The sequence below is a fragment of the Lissotriton vulgaris genome, unplaced genomic scaffold (genome assembly GCF_964263255.1).
Source record: "Lissotriton vulgaris unplaced genomic scaffold, aLisVul1.2 SCAFFOLD_1619, whole genome shotgun sequence".
NCBI lineage: Eukaryota > Metazoa > Chordata > Amphibia > Caudata > Salamandridae > Lissotriton > Lissotriton vulgaris.
The window spans coordinates 441,752-458,089 of record NW_028242499.1 but is presented as its reverse complement, the minus strand read 5'-3'; the positions used below and the strand labels follow the sequence as shown (position 1 = coordinate 458,089).

The 16,338-nt window shown below is 47.2% G+C and overlaps 1 protein-coding gene across 1 annotated transcript in view; it reads right to left on the bottom strand.

Annotated features, from left to right (window-relative positions):
• The window catches only part of LOC147668945 (borealin-2-like), a 143,992-nt gene that overhangs the window by 109,169 nt on the left and 18,485 nt on the right, over positions 1–16,338 (bottom strand). The window contains exon 2 of the mRNA XM_086948328.1: positions 1,624–1,752. Within this exon, the coding sequence (XP_086804454.1) occupies positions 1,624–1,752 (129 nt within the window). The remainder of the gene's footprint in view (positions 1–1,623; positions 1,753–16,338) is intronic.

Below are 16,338 nucleotides of genomic sequence, written 5' to 3'. Positions count from 1 at the left end.
CTCTCGGTGAGGCCACAGTGCCGATGTAGTGGAGCCCCGGTCCGGCGGCCGCCATCTTGCGCGCCGGGACGTTGGATCGCGGGAAGGCGCCGTCCGGCGCGCACTCCGGGGGGGCCGGTCTTGTTGTTGCTCTGGGGCCCCTCGTAGGCGTCCGTCAGCTCTGTCTCTTGGGGCCTCTGATCACTGGGTCAGCTCCCGGCGGCGTGAGTGCCCGCCGGACAGGGTCGCGCCCGCCATCTTGGACCGAGGCGCTCGGCTCCGGATTTGCGAAAGTCGGTCCGTGTTGTTCGTCCGCCGCCGCCGGAGGTCGTCCAAGCGGCGCCCCAGCGCACGGGGGGTCCCAGGTGCCTTATCAGTGGGCTGAGGCTCCCGGCGATCTCGGGTACTGGGCTGGATGCTAGCCCGATCGCGGAGCCTCAGCAGGACACAGCCGCCATCGTGGCTTGCTAAGCCACGCCCCCCAACAAACAATCATGATGATGATAGAAGTTTCAGACTCCGAGCACCAAATAGGCCTCAAGGAACGCTTGGTAGTCAGTCATCAGCACTGCATGGCAGGGCACGAGTTACGGTTTGTGTTGCAAACCATGGACAATTTCAAGTCGGAGACTTTTACATTCTGCTGTGAAAATGCAATACCACTCTGAGGGGTTTTTTAATAACTTTTTTGATTGTGTATATATTATAGATACTGATTTGTATGGCTTGAGATAGCATAAGCTCCAGGAAAGTAAATAAACCTCTTGAACAGAATGATATATAAAACACTTCCTACCTCTTAACCGAAGCACCAATGCATTCAATTCGCAGGACATCCCCTCCAGCCCTGGTGTCCCTTATTCTACTGCTCCATTCCTGATCCAGTTAAAGTGTTGCAGGGAAATACAAAGCAAAACCTTTTAACCCTAGTGACGCCGTAAAGGGGGTATAATTCTGTGTTTGCCCAAGATGAAATTGCAGAAGTAAATAAATGACAGTCGTAAGTAGAATTAAAACTAGTGACAAAAATAAATAGGTAGATAAAAGCAATGAGTCATGGCCACACTGTTGACCATATGGGTTGCATTTGCAATCTGGCGATATTCAACATAACCCCTGCCATCATTATGTGCCACAGATTGCATGGGGCAGAAGGCAACCATCTCTTAATCTAATCCGGGATTAAGACCGGAATATAGAAGAGATATTAAAGTGGTCGTTATTGACAAATCTGCATGAAATCAAGCACAATAAAAAGAATGCAAAAAAAAGTGGTTGTTAAAGATCATAAGGTGGCGAGTGTGGTACGATACAAGTAGGCAAGTAGCGGTGCAAGACAATAGAAAGGTCACATAGAACACAGGTTTTGAGTGGGACTCAAAAAGCAACAAATGAGACCGCATTGGCAGAGTGGGGCTAAGAGTGGATAGCAAAATATTGAACTGCCTGGTGATGCAAAATCCTTTTTTTCTGGGCTCAGCATTCATGCCTATAAGGCAGGAGATATTTATTCCATCAAGGTTCACTATTGGGCATCAAATGCTTGCCAATCTAAAGTAGTCATGAGCAACCCCTGAAATACATGCTTGACACAACCTGTGCAAGCAACAAGCAAAGAACCATAAAGAACTGAAGAAAACATACCAAGGACGTCACCCACTTTCATCTTCCTTATGGCCATGGGCCTCTGTAGTATGGTCAGGGTACAGATCTTCTCTGCACATGCGATTAATACCTCTTCTTCCCGCTTTATTTCCGCAATACTTTCCTTCCCTGATAAAAACAGTAAACAAAAACATTAAGCTCGTAAAATAAACATTTTACTGTCCAAAACCAAGGCTCTTTCCATCAAAATAAGCAATAAACACTCAAATGCAGCCAGAAGATGACACAGAAGAGACATTGTGTTTTAGATGTGTTTACAAACACCACTCCATACCTCTGACAAAATTAATTTATGGGAGGGTAACAAACTACTCCATGGGGTTGCTTTGGGTGAAAGAGTGTGCCCGCCATGTGGTCCATGGTACTACTGGTTTGATGCAGTGCATGGCCACCAGAAGTTCTCTCATGTTTTGTCACTGCATCTGGAGTGAATTTACAGGAGAAATGAAAGGGAGATCACAAACATGAGCATTAGATGCTAGTGCATGGATGAATCAAAAAGCTGAAATGCAGTGTTATCTATTTAGTTAGTATGTTAATGTCGAGTAAACATGGCTTAGACTGGTTATGCCATATTGCAGCATGAGTGTACCTGTTCATATGCATAGGTGTGGGGGTTGAGAAAAGGCACAAGTGTACATGCTTATACCCACCTTCTCTAGAGTGAACTCTACATGCAGTTGGGTCCACAGTGAAAAAGAAGCACTTGTGAGCATTCACTACAGTTTTAATCAGTTTATGGAGTAGATCTGTATACATTCTCAGTTGTTGTCAGTCATACGTTCATTGGTAGTACTGTACAGACCCTGTAAGTGTAATGAACCTGCCAATGTAGCAATGTGCTCAAGTGTAGTTGCAAGTACAAAACAGAGTCTGACATGGGGGCAGACTTTTTCTTTGCTACACTTTCTCTCACTTTTCTAACCTCTTGCTGACCTTCTCTGGACCCCTAATAGAGTTTACCTAGCCAGGGGTGTGGTTTGGTAGAAAACTGGTGCTCAAGTCAATGATTCTATTCAATGACCTGTATTTAGCACGCATGCTCCATTTATGTGTTGGACTTCTTTCAAGAGGGGCCAGGGCACCCAGGTGTTACTGGGTCTCAAATGTGGTACTTTATCTCTGGCAGCCAGGGCTTCCCATACTATGGCTATTCCAAATTGAAACTAAGCAAACTACGACCACAGAGCTGTCCAAGGCTCCCTCAAGGAGGCGATGTGGCTTCGAAGTTCAGACCTCAGTAATGCTACTAACTCAATAAATCATTTCCATGCATACAGTTACACACTATAAAGAACATCCAGTGGTGCATAAAACTGTGTAGTTATAGTTAGGATCATATTTCCATAGGAAATGCCTTATTGTGTCGTTAATAACTTTGGTGCCATTTGACAAATCTCCATGAAACGTTCCAGAAAAGTGCTATTGTTTGGCTAGTTTGTACATGGAACGTTTCTGGGTGATCCATCAAGCAGGGATCAAGAAATGGAGGGCACCCAAAACACATTTTGTCCAATAATTTCAACATAGGAACTTTAGATAAAGCTACATCTAAAACCACTGAATGGATTTTTCAGACAGCTACATCTTGGTCTAAAAAAGGCGCATTTTGTGATTTGGTGTAAATCTGTTTAGTGTTTGAGCTATTGATGGTCAACAATATTGAATATTTCATGCCACAGAGGATTCGTAGAGCTGACAGATCTCCTGCAGAAATCTGATTGACTGGCACTATATGAATCAGTAAGTGGTTGAAACCCTCTCAGCACACAGACTCGGTACCTAGTCCTAAAAGAAAAACACAAAAAAGACATAAGGGCTGGGTAAGGATACGCTGAACCACTATGCCTGGTATTAAAAAATGTTTTTTTAATCTTTTTTTGGCACAAATTTGTAGAGAAGGATCCCCCCTCCCGCGGCCACCCACCCTCCCCTCGCGATGTGCCAAGGGTGACGCTTCAATTATTTTGATGTGGTAGGCGCATTACCAACCTCAGAAGTAAAAAAAAGAAGGGAGGGGCCACATGGCCCCCTCCCATAGCCTAATTAGGCCCAGTAAGCCCAACCCGCAAGAATGAAATGGATTAAAAAGGGAAAGTGGCCATGCGGCCCCCGAGCCTAAAAAGGCACTGGTGCCTCTATACCCTGGGGCAGAGTGCATAAATGAAGGGATTGGTACCCGTAGCCTCATTAGGCCCTGGGGACCTCTTAACTGGAGACAAAGTGTAAATTAAAGGGAAGCCTTATAAAGGGACCGGAGATCCCCAGGGCTGTGATAGTATTTCAAAAGGAGGCGACCTGACCGGATGAGGCCACAGCAGTGCCGTCACTGGACTTGCGAATGGCATTTAATAGTAATGAATGGCCATACCTGTTTGGGGTCCTATCCAGACTAAGCTTCAGGCCAGAGTTCTGTGCCTGGGTCTGCCTCCTACACAGTCACCCACTGGTGAGGGTCCGTGTGAACGGGACGATTTCTAGGTCATTCTCACTGCACAGGGATCCGCGACAGGGGTGTCCACTCTCCCCCATGATCTTTGCACTGGCACTCGAAGCACTTGCGGTGTGAGTTTGTAGGTACCCTCTCGTTCGTGGTATTGATGTATGAGGCAGATGGGAGGAGCACATCTCTTAATACGCAGACAGCAATCTGCTTTACACATAAAAGCCCATCAGACATTCCACATATTCCAACTTTTTGGCAACTATTCAGGCTACCAGCTAAACTGGGATAGGTCCTTGCTTTTCCCCTTAGCCATCGAGATCCCACCCCTGTGCGGCCTTGGTCCAGCAAAACCAGTTCAAGTTTTCAGATATTTGGATCACTAAGTCAGTAGAAGACTTCATGGCTCAGCATATACACTCCCAACTGGAGAGATTGCGAGGGAATGGGGCCTACTGGCAGTGCCTCTTGATCTCCCTTATAGGTAGAGCAGTCTTGTTCAAGATGCCTTGACGCCCTTGGGCTTAGTTTGTGCTATACAAATTTCTCATTCATTCATTCAAGATGATGGCTCTTTCTCACCGGCTATATGCACTCCAGAACACCCTATATCAGATTCCAGGGGTGTTCTTCCGGATGATCTAGGCAGAGCAGCGCAACCTGTTGGGGGGTGACAGCCCATGCATAGCAATGCGTAAGCTGCAACGTGGGGTCTTCGAAGATGGATGGGCAGTCCCTGATGTCAGGAACTATTATTATACACCTAATCAAGAAAGAATATTCCAACAGGACGTGCTGGGGGCCACAAGGGTATACGTTTGATGATGTATGTTGAAAGAAACACTTTGTTTCCTGTTATAAAGCCCTCACCCACCAACCAAGTTGATGGCATGCTTCATCATCGGGCCCACCCGATGACACCGAATGTGTCCCGGGTGTGCTTAAACGCCTGTGTTACAGTGGAGCAGGTGTGTTGCTGAGTGTGCAGTGTTGGTGATGTGAAAGGTGAAAGGTTAAGAACTGTCCAGTGGTCCCATTACCCAAAGGTTTTCTTTAATGTTTGGGTCTCTGGCAGTGATAAAAGCAAGGTGCTGGATGTAGGTGGAGTAGTATTAGGGTACTCCTGCATCCAGTGGGCGGTCTACATGTTTCAGCCAGGCCTTATTCTATAAATTGGCTTTCCTCAGAACCTATGCGATATGTGAAGGTGTGATCTGTGCTACTAGCCGTGTCACAGGTCAGAAAAATGTGTTGCACGCGCTGAGGGGCAATATATGTAAGAGGGGCTTCCCTGCTGCGAATGCCCCATGAGTTTCCGGCAGGGGTCCTGGCTTGCGTGCGAGCTCAGGACCCTCCTTTCAACCTGTTGCTGCTGCTGCGGAACTCCTAATTTTTCTGACCTGTGGCACGACTAGTAGAATAGATCACACCTTCACATATCACATAGGTCCTGAGGAAAGCCAATTTATAGAATAAGGCCTGGCTGAAACATGTAGACCACCAATTGGATGCAGGAGTACCCTAATACTACTCCACCTACTTCCAACGCCTTGTTTTTATCACAGCCAGAGGCCCAAACCTTAAGGAAAACCTTTGATAATGGGACCACTACACAGTTCTTAGCCTTTCACGTCACCAACACTGCACACTCAGCAACACACCTGCTCCCTTGTAACACAGGCGTTGAAGCACCCCTGGGACACATTGTGTCATCGGGTGGGCCAGATGATGAAGCATGCCACCAACCATGCCACCAACCAGGTTGGTGGCGGAGCGCTTTATAACAGGAAACAAACTTCTCCCGTGCATACGCAGATGGTGGTACAAGCATGGCCAATGGGTACGAAACCACAATATCAGATGGCTGATGAGCGGTTCCACTACCTACAGTGGACACATGCCCTGCGTTGTCATGTGCCAGAGGCAGAACTAATACCTGAACACTCTTCCCAAAGATTATCACTGCACTCAGATCGGAATTCAGTCCATGGTTTTGCAGTGACCGGAAGCATGTGACGGCAGCAGCAGCAGTAGCTGTTGAAAGATGAGGAAGACGCCGGCCAGCCCCTGCTCTCCTGGACCCTTCCTACTCTCCCTTGCTCCAGCTGCCGCCCCCGCTGGCTGCCGGTCATGTTCCTGCCACTTTGGTTCGACCCCCACTTCCATTAGCAGTTGGCGTGGCCATGGATTGCAGACAGTGGATTGCAGACAGTGGTAGCAGCGGCGGTATACTGGCAGCGGCAAGGCGGTGCGGAAGTTTGTGGCGTGCGGACAGTGAAGTCAGAGTTTGAGCTCCTCCTGATCTTTTGAGCGCCCCCAGGTACTGGCACAGAGGAAGCAGAGGTGAGCACGGAGGAGAGGAGAGCAGAGGTGAACGGGAGAGAGAGCTTGTCCCGGAGTCCACTCCTGCTCCCAAGCAGGAGGGGAACCAGAAGTGCTCTAAAAACAACTGCCCCTTGTTTTTTTTTTTTCACCAACCACCACCAAGCACCTAACATCAAGTAGTAACCGTAGAAGTGAGCGGAGATAAAGAGGGTTGCGGTGGTGAGCGGTGAGAGTCTGAGTTCTGCTCCCCCCAGCTTCTAGTGACAGCTGAACACTTAGTGACAAGGAAGGAAGCAGAGGTGTGTGGCGCTCCTCTCCAACTGTGCCCTGCACCCTGCTCCCCGCTTTTCTCAGCACCCAGTATCCAGTACCTAGTATCCAGTGACACGCCACACCATATAAGGAGATCGGGTCGGCTGCGTGAGACAATGCCACGACCCCAATTAAAGCGGCGGCGAAAGAATGAGGAGAGTCCAGAGACTGGGGATGATCTTTTGCATAGCAGTCTGAGCAATCCTATAGGAGATAAAGCTTGAGAACTAGCCAATTTAGCAGTACTTTCCTCAGATATAACTTCTCCTGCAGACGCTCGATACTCTGGAGCCCGTAACAGGCCCAGTAGCAGGACCAGTCAACCACTGTTCACAAGATTTTTCAAGCAGCAACAATCTGTACACAAGGATAAGGATTACGGAACTGCATCAGCAGCCATAGGTGCTAATGGCGATCAAATATCTGATCATATCGGAGATCAACATAGCGTTCTCGCATGGCTCGGGCCCCGATTCAGGGTGAAAGTTTGATAATGTCCTACCTTGCTCAGAGACAAAAAAAGCCAGCAGTGATTAACAATTAGCAGTCAATAACACTGGGATCTGTTCTACAGCAGCTACTGTGACCATCTCATCAACAACCCAACAAACTATATGTCTGCTTCTGGTAAAAGCCCAAATTCATGCTTCTATGGCATCCACGGCTTCTACGGCAATAGCTGAAGGGCGTAAAGGTGCAATTATGCAAATACCACAAGCTTCTAGTCACAGCGAGACCAAATCTGTGATCAATATATCGTCTGGCCCGGACCAAAAGTCATGCGACTAGGTCTTTATGTCCCCCCTGGTTCAGATACCTTCTCTTGCTTTGTCGAAGTCTGAAACCACCAGGGTTTGCCATATCATGATACCAGAGGCATCCTCCAGCCCAAATGGCAGTAAAAATTCATTTAATATGGACCCACCAAGCATAATTTTGCAAACTGGTATCATTAACAATGACAATAAGTCAACCTTTATCCCACGCAAAGCTACAGTAGAGAATGTACCTTCTTTAAATGGCCAAAGCAAGCTTGGGCAAGGTGATTCTTTGATTAATCCACCTAGTTCAGGTCACCTATCATTGCTAGCCAAATATGATGAAAATTTTCGGGATGGAACCTGTGATTTAGAAAATAAACTAAAAAGCCCGGAAAGCGGAATATTGGGCAGTTTACTTAACACGATGGATAACATCACCAACGCTCTCAATTTTCATTCAGATAAACGGAACATTCCAGTTGATTTATTAAACACATTGGCCCTCTTTGTAACTGGGATAGATGCTAAATGGCTTCACTTATCAAACCGGGTAGCCAAAGCCCAATCAGACAAAATGTATCAACTGTTAACATGCACTTGTGCACGAATAATTGTTAAAATCTCAGAGTTACAGACTATTATGAGTTCCATGATACAAGAGGTCAAGGCGATGTCAGACAGAATTGTATAAAACGAAACAGTCTTGAACAAACATAATCCTGGTTCTCAACTGGATACTAAAGCCACAACTGTGGGACCATCAGATGAAACTGGGAGTATACAGGCAAAAAACGCGATAAGAAGAAAATCAACAAAAACTAAAAATAGCTCTAATATTAGTAAAGCTCCGCAACATAATGTAGCTCCATCAACAAGGAATGTTGCAGTAAGGGAAAATCCATCTCTAAAGGAAGAGACTCCATCAAACTTGCCACAGAATTCCCAGGTCTTGATGAAGGAAATTAATCCATTGATTTAACATCGGCAGATGAAGTTAACGTCCCACAAATTATTTCAAACCAGGCACTATCCATTAATATAAACGGAAAAAGACTAAGGAAATCTCACAATAAAAAAATTAAAAGTCTACAAATCACAGACTTCCCAACTGAGAAGTCTGTCCAATTTTCAAACCCTTGGAATCTCGTCGGAGAAAAACTATGACCGGCCCAATTGGGCCGGCTCCAACACGACCTCCCTCTGAAGTGTTCGATGACTGCATAAGGTCGCAAATTACTGCAACATCCAATCTACAAGTGAGGGTTCAAGATAAGGCTCAAAAAGGAATCGATCAACGATTTGAGGAGCAAAATGTTGGTAAACAGTAGAGCGTGAACAATGTTGCCTTTTCAGAAATCATCTCAACCAACATCAAGCATACAGTATCCTCCGAACTAACAATTGTGGATGATACTTGGCTAGGCAATGGGGTCATTCAAGACACGCAGCTGACATCTGAGAGCATTGGTAATATAATTAAAGAAAAATTAAAGAATAATGAATTCTCAGATACAGCTACGAAATTATCATTTTGTCAATGGTATACTTCAAGAGGTCCACACAATATTCTGAATTGCGGTAATATTTAGAAACTGTTAAACGCAATCCCCGACCTTAAAGACCTAACATCGGAAGACTTTGATCAGTTGATTTCAGACAAGATCATAACAATTCCAACAAAGATGACTCTTATTATTTGGCATTGCAAAGACAATAAAAAAAAATTGCAAATAAAACACAATTTGGGAAATGGGGTATCAAAATATGAAAATCAGTGAAAGTCAATATCCTACACCTCTGATTCCGACGTTATCAATTAACAGTCCAACCTCAAGGGATCCCGCTATAAGTCTTTGGTCGCACAAGTGGAGGCCTATCTATCTACGTTTGAGTTTGAAGGTCAAACATTATGAAATTGACTTTCAATTTGCATGGCTTTTGTGTATCAAACTCGTTTTTAACAACCCATAATACTCCAAAACGTTTACCTAAGCTCAAAAAATTCTGATAAGTCTTCTCAATTTACTGCTCTATGGGATCAGGAGATTTTAATATGCACCTCCTTAATCGAAACTGCGTTAATAAAACAAACAAAGCACTGACACAGATGTGCTGTTCCCAGCTTAATAAATATTATCTTGTGTTACTAAAGGATGACGGCCAAATACCCACATTAAAAAAACAGGCCAATTCTCCATCACTGATTATTCTATCATCTCATTGGGGCTGGCATCCTCTCTCTACAAGTATCAAGTAATACCCAGGATAGAAAGCGACCACAATCAATCCCCCTGGCTTTATCATTTGCTCCTCTGCCAGAAGCAAGATCCATGAAAATTGTTTCAATAGACTTCTGCCTTAAAAGACTAGTGTGGAACACAAGAAACAAAAAGGAAATACTGGATTTCCTAGAACTCACAATCGCCAAAGTACTGATTGAGAAAAATTAAGGGAAGTCCATGGTTGATATTTGGCCTGGTTTGTGCGTTTCCCTTTTAGATCATTTCCCCCCTTCTATGACATCAAAATGCTCCATCATGATCACAAAAAATATCAAGATGGCACACCGATTGGTTGCTCCGCCTAAAAAGAGAACTTAATAGAGCCACAAGGGCGACCTCCAGAAAGCTGAATGGAGTATTTAAAACGTTGGAGCTTCATAAATTAAAAAGGCTCAGAAAACAGTATAAAATGAAATATGGAAAGCCAAACAATCCTATTATGAGGGTATATGGTCCAAGATACATTTCTCATGTAAAACTCAATATCCAAAACTATTCTGTGGCACAATAAACAATCTTGAAAATGGTAGCAAAAGAGGGAATAGTGCTAATATCACCAAATCTTTCTGGGCATCGTTCACCTATAAGCTTTACGGTGCACCCTTGGACCCACAGCTCGACATCAATACTGTTTGCCAAAAGACAAACACAAGTCAAACAGAGAAGAAGGCGAATAATATGGTAACGTCTAGCAGATTGTCCAAGCTGAGCAAGAAGTTAAAGAGTGTTGGTCTGTAGAGCAAGTTAAAAAGGCAATAAGCAGGATTAGATCAAATGGAGCACCAGGCCCAAATGGAATTCCAAATTTAATTTTTAAAGCAAGTCTTGAGCATTGGACAGAGGTTTTAACGATTTTATTTAATGATATTATTAAATCTGAATCAGTCCCTGGGTCATGGCAAGGAAGCATAATTCAGCCGATATACAAAAGTGGTCCACAAGACAATCCTGTAAATTATTAGCCAATTGTCCTAACAGACTTGGAGGCAAAAATCTTTGCGAGCTGCTTGCTTGAGGACTTGGAAGAATGGGCCACAAAAAAGATCTAATTGCAGCTTTAGAAGAGGCGAATCAACTATCACAAACTTGACCTTACTGACTTTATTGGGCGAAAGGGCAAAAGATAGGAAGCAAAAGTTATATATCTGTTATGTCGATCTTAAAGCCGCTTTTAATTCGGTTCCTAAATCTACTTTGGGCCAAACGTTTGGAATGGGGTATCCCAAACCAACTGCTTAACCTGATTAAATTATTATATACGGATACATGGGTTCAGATCAAAGTCGGAGATAGCAGAAGTACAACCCGCCATTTAGAAACTAAGACTGATCTGAAACAAGGTTGTGTTCTGGCTCAATACCCTTTTAATCTTTTTATGGCCGACATACCAATACATTTTAAAGAAGTTATTGCCCACTCACCTACCTTTTTAGGCAAAGACATCAAATACTTAGACTACGCTGATGACACATTCTTTTAATCATTATATTTCCCTTAATGGTTTGCAAATTAATACCAAAAAGACAAAAATAATGACAATAGGTGGTACAATAAAAGATAAGAAAGAATGGAATATCAACGGGTTACAAATCGAAACCGTCAAATAATATACATACCTAGGAGTAACATTCGACGATAATATATGTCCTTTAGACAGCATTTCAATAACCTCAAAGCAAAGGCAATAGCCTTGCCTTTGCTTTTAGAAAGTTGAGGGACTAATTGTCATGTCCACACCATGAACATTTATTGAAGGTCATGAAAGCAAAGCGGATTCCCTCTTTGGCTTACGGCTCAATAATTTTTCATGGTAAAGACGCTAAAATTCTTGATGAACTACAAATAAAAGTCTTTAAATTAGTCTTTGGGATCCCCAAGCATATAGGACAAGCTAATGTCAGATTAGAATTTGGTCTGAAAAGGCAAACTCTAGTACGGCAATCTGCCTTTCTAAAAATACTATATTCTCTGTTTTGCTAAGAACTGGGTACCCTTGTAAACCAATGCTGTCAGGAGATATTGAGGTATGAGCATGCTAGGAGTTGGAGAGCCTATTTAAGAGAGAGTTTACACAATTTTAAGTGTCCATCCTTTGAAGAAAAGTTAGGAGCAAATCAGTTTTTAAACAAACAATAAATCGTTCAGTTACTCTTATCGAGTCTTCTAGACTAGGATGTGCTAAAAAAAAAAAAAAAAAAAAAAAAAAAAAAAAAAAAGACTCACTATAGGTCAGTTATCAACTCATTTATTAAATTAGAACCTCAATCATACCTGATGACTCACTTAAAACCATTTTTAAGGGACAAATTAATGTTATTGAATTTTGGGAGATACCCGACAAAGGACGGACTACCCAAATAGGAAAAAAACTGGTCCACAAAAATTTGTAGGCTATGTGGCTTCCATTTTTTTTTTTTTTTTTTTTTTAAAGACGTTTATTAATGTTCAAAGGTGCAGTACATATAGCAAAGCCTACAACCCTGCGGGCCGGCTGCAAATGAACGGTGAATCGTAAGGATGTAGGTCAGCATAAGAGGGTGTGTCATTGCGCCCCTTGTGTCCCCGGTGTACTAGGACATAGATAAGATAGTCACATTATCTTAAGTTCAAGAAAGGAAAAGTCCATAAATGACGTCTTATTTTTCACTTTTTTCTAGAACTGAGCCATGAAATCGGCAAACTAAACAAAACAGTTCATATCGGTATGTCCCAATGTTCCTATCGCGACTTCACCACTTGAAGTCTGTCCCACTTGCACGGTGTTAGTAGGAGCCACCTCTGATCGGTGTGTTGTTTGCCGATGCTATTACAGTGCAACAGGAGGTCAGAGGTGTGTGTGCGCAAGCGTGCTCGAATTTAGAGTGGGACAGCCCCTGTGGGCCGTGGTGGTTCGCCGGTCGCCGGCCTTGTTAGCGGAGCATGTGGCAGTCAGGTGGAGTAGCCTCGCTGTCAGTGTAGCAATCGGCGTTTACGCCTGCAGTCGCAGTCTGGAGTGCCACCAACGGCTTCTACCCACTTCAACATGGGGGGTCGGGGAGGCCACCGTCTGTGAGCAGGGGTCCGATACTGCAAACATGTAAACATATGTGTGAAAGTGGGTGGGGGGGGGTGGAGTGTGCTTGCGGGGGCGATGGCGGCAACTCTGTGCTTGGGGCGCGCTGCTGTGCAATGGCTGCTGGTGGGCGCCCGTGTGGGCGTCGGGTCGTGTCTGAGGTCTACGCGCTGGTTGATTCTGGTCTGTGTCGGGGGGGGGGGCGCCGCATGCGGTGGTTCCCGCGATAGAGCATTAGCCTCTGTAACCCACCTCCGGTGTCACTTATTCTACGTGAGCCCTCTGACAGTGCCCTCCCCCTGCAGGGACCCCAGGATGCCATCCCAGAGCTGTGCTATCGGGAACTGCCGCAGGCCCGCTATTTCTTCCCGGTGGAGCGCCGTGCCTTCCGCCCTGGCCCAGTTTGTAAAGGATGCGAACCAGTTTTTTGGGGTAGGCGGTTCCCGCCGTTTCCAGTGTCGTGTAAGCAGCCGTTTGGCCGTGATGAGGCCCAGATCCCAGAATCGTGCCTGTGTTTTGTTCAGCTTGGTTCTTTTATAGAGTCCGAGAATGCACGCCTCCCACGTGTCCGGCAGGCCCGGGCCCGTGCTGTGATTCAGGAGTGAGGTCCCCTCCCCCCAGTACGCGGTCAGGGTTGGGCAGTGCCAAAGCATGTGCAGGATATCTGCGCCCAACAGGTCACATCTGGGACAAACGGCAGTGTCGATCACGAAGTATCTGTTTATTCTAGCTGGCGTTAGGTATGCCTGGTGCAATATGTACAGTTGGATGATACGGAAGCGGGAATTGCGGGGGACGTTCACAGGGCTAGCTAGTACTAGGTTCCACTCCTTATCCGTCCAATCCCTCCCTCGGTGCGCCGCCCATTTAGCCCTAATCTGCTGTGTGGGTTTTTGCGTGTGGATGAGAAGCGCCTGTGCTAACCAATGCGTAATGTGCGAGCCTCTGCCCATTACGTGTAGATATTGGATCAGGTGGTGCATTGGCGGCTCATCCTGGATGTCACCCCAGGAGTCAGTGTATGCCCGCAGTACCGACGCATGGAGTAGGAACTGCCCGGCCGGGAGTCCCGTGGTGTCAGAATTCCGCAAACGGGAGCAGGGCCCCGTCAGCATACAGGTCGCCCATGGTCTCTACCCCAGCTGTGATCCAGTGGTCCAGATTGCGCGGCGTAACCATCCCGCTCCTCCTGGGGGTGCCCAGCAGGGGGAGGGCAGGAGCATATGGTCTGGTAGTTTGCGTCAGCTTCAGGCTGCGGAGAAAACATTTGCGGGCCACGGCCATATGCAGGGGCATAGGACGGGGACCCTTGGTCAATGGGTGAAACAGGGCGCAGATCTGGGGGTGTGTCCATTGGTAGTCCGCAGTGGCCGTATCGTCCAGATGTGTATCGCTGAGCCAGTACGTCACCCATTGGAGCTGTGCGGCCAGGTAATACAGCTCCATGTTGGGGACAGCCAATCCTCCCTCCGCGGTCGGGGAGTACAGTTTAGCCAGCGCCACTCGAGGTCGTCCCGCATTCCAAATCAAGCCGCGAAGCATTAATTCCAGGTCGCGGAATATCCGCGTGGGGACATATGTGGGGATATTCGCGAAGTGATACAGCAGCCTAGGGAGCGCTATCATTTTAGTAAGAGCTATTCGGCTGGGCACGTTCAGCGGCAGGGTTTTCCAGAAGGACATCTGAGCTCGCAGAGAGGAAAAGGCGCGCACCAGGTTGCCCTCCAGTAAGTCCTGTGGGTCTCTATAGATGTGTAGTCCTAGGTATTTAAACGTGGTCGGGTACCAAGCGAGCCTGGCCCCTCCAAGATGCACATCGCATTCCTCCTGATCGCGGCTAAACGAGTATGCCCCGGACTTGGCCCAGTTGACCCTGAGGCCCGAGACCTCTGCGAAGGTCTGGAAGATGTCCGATAGCTCGGCTGGCACCGCGGTGAGGTCCCGCACATAAAGCAGCAGGTCGTCTGCGTAGAGTGAGACTATGTGCGTTCCGTCAGCCAATGGGATCCCCCATTCCGCTCCTCTGTCCCGTAGCAGAGCCGCCAGTGGTTCAATGGCTAAGGAGAAGAGGAGGGGCGACAGGGGGCAGCCTTGTCTGGTGCCTCTACGCACTCCGATCTTCTCCGACAGCAGCCCGCCCGTCCTCACTCGGACACTGGGTCTCTGGTAGAGCAGTCCGACCATGTCAGCAAATGCATCTCCCACCTCTAATCTGTCCAGCACTGCTCCCAGGTATGGCCATTCTACTGAATCGAAGGCCTTCTCCAGGTCCAAGACCAGGCACCCCGATCTAGGCCAATGCGTCAGAGCCGCTTCCTGAATCCGGAAGAGGCGGCGTAGGTTACGAGACGTGCTCCGCGCCGGCATGAAGCCGTTTTGATCGGCATGTACCAGAGTTGGTGCCTCCAGGGCCAGGCGGCGGGCCAGGAGGGAGGTGAAGATTTTATAATCAGTATTCAGCATGGCCAACGGCCTATAGGACCCCATGAGTGTGCCATCTCTGCCCGGCTTCAGCAGCGAGACCAGGTTTGCCTCGTTAAGCGAGTCTGGGAGTGCTGATTCTTCCATCGCAGTATTGTACAATTTGAGCAACTCCGGAACCAGCGTGTCTGAACACGCCTTAAAGAATTCGGCGGGCAGGCCGTCCGGGCCAGGTGATTTGCCGTTGGACAGTGCGAAAATGGCCTCGCGTATTTCTTCCGCGGAGAATGGCGCCCCCAGGGCGTCTTGCTGCGAACCTAGAAGGGAGGGCAGCGGGATGTCCGCCAGGTATTCTGCTATGTAGGCCGCGGATACTCTCAGTTGCGATTTGTATAGGGCCTGATAGTGTCCCACAAACGCGTGGTGTATCCTGGTTTGGGTATACACTAGTTCTCCCTCAGTCGTGCGGATGACGGAGACCGGCTCCGTGCGTTCCTCCTGCCTGACTAACCAGGCCAAAAGCCTACCGGGCTTGTCACCGTGCTGGTGCACTCGCGCCGAATGGGCCGCAAAGTTGACGTGTCGCAGCGCGCCCCAAGCACAGAGTAGCCGCCCGGGCCGCCTGCAGCCGGTCACCTGCACCTCCCACCGCCTCCTGCTCCACGCCGAGTAGGTCCGCTTCCACCCTGCGCAAGTCCTCCTCCAGCTTCCACCGTATGCTCCCCTGTGTGCTCAAGCAATGTCCCCGTACCACCTTGAATGCGTCCCACTCTACTCTCGGGGAGGATGCTGTATCTGAATTGTCATCGAAGTATTGCGCTACGCAGGCCTGCAGGGAGTCTCTAAAGGGGCCATCTAGTAGTAATGCAGGTTGCAATCGCCACGTGGGGATTGGTGGGCACGGGCGTTCCCAAGCCATGTGTAGTGTATGGGGGTTGTGGTCCGAATGAGTCCTACCCAGGTATTGAGAGTCAGTGATATGGGGCAACATTTCCGTTGATACCATGTATCTGTCGAGGCGAACATGTAACGCATGTGCTCCCGAGAAATATGAGTACACCCTAGTGTCCGGATTGTGCGCACGCCATGCATCTTTCA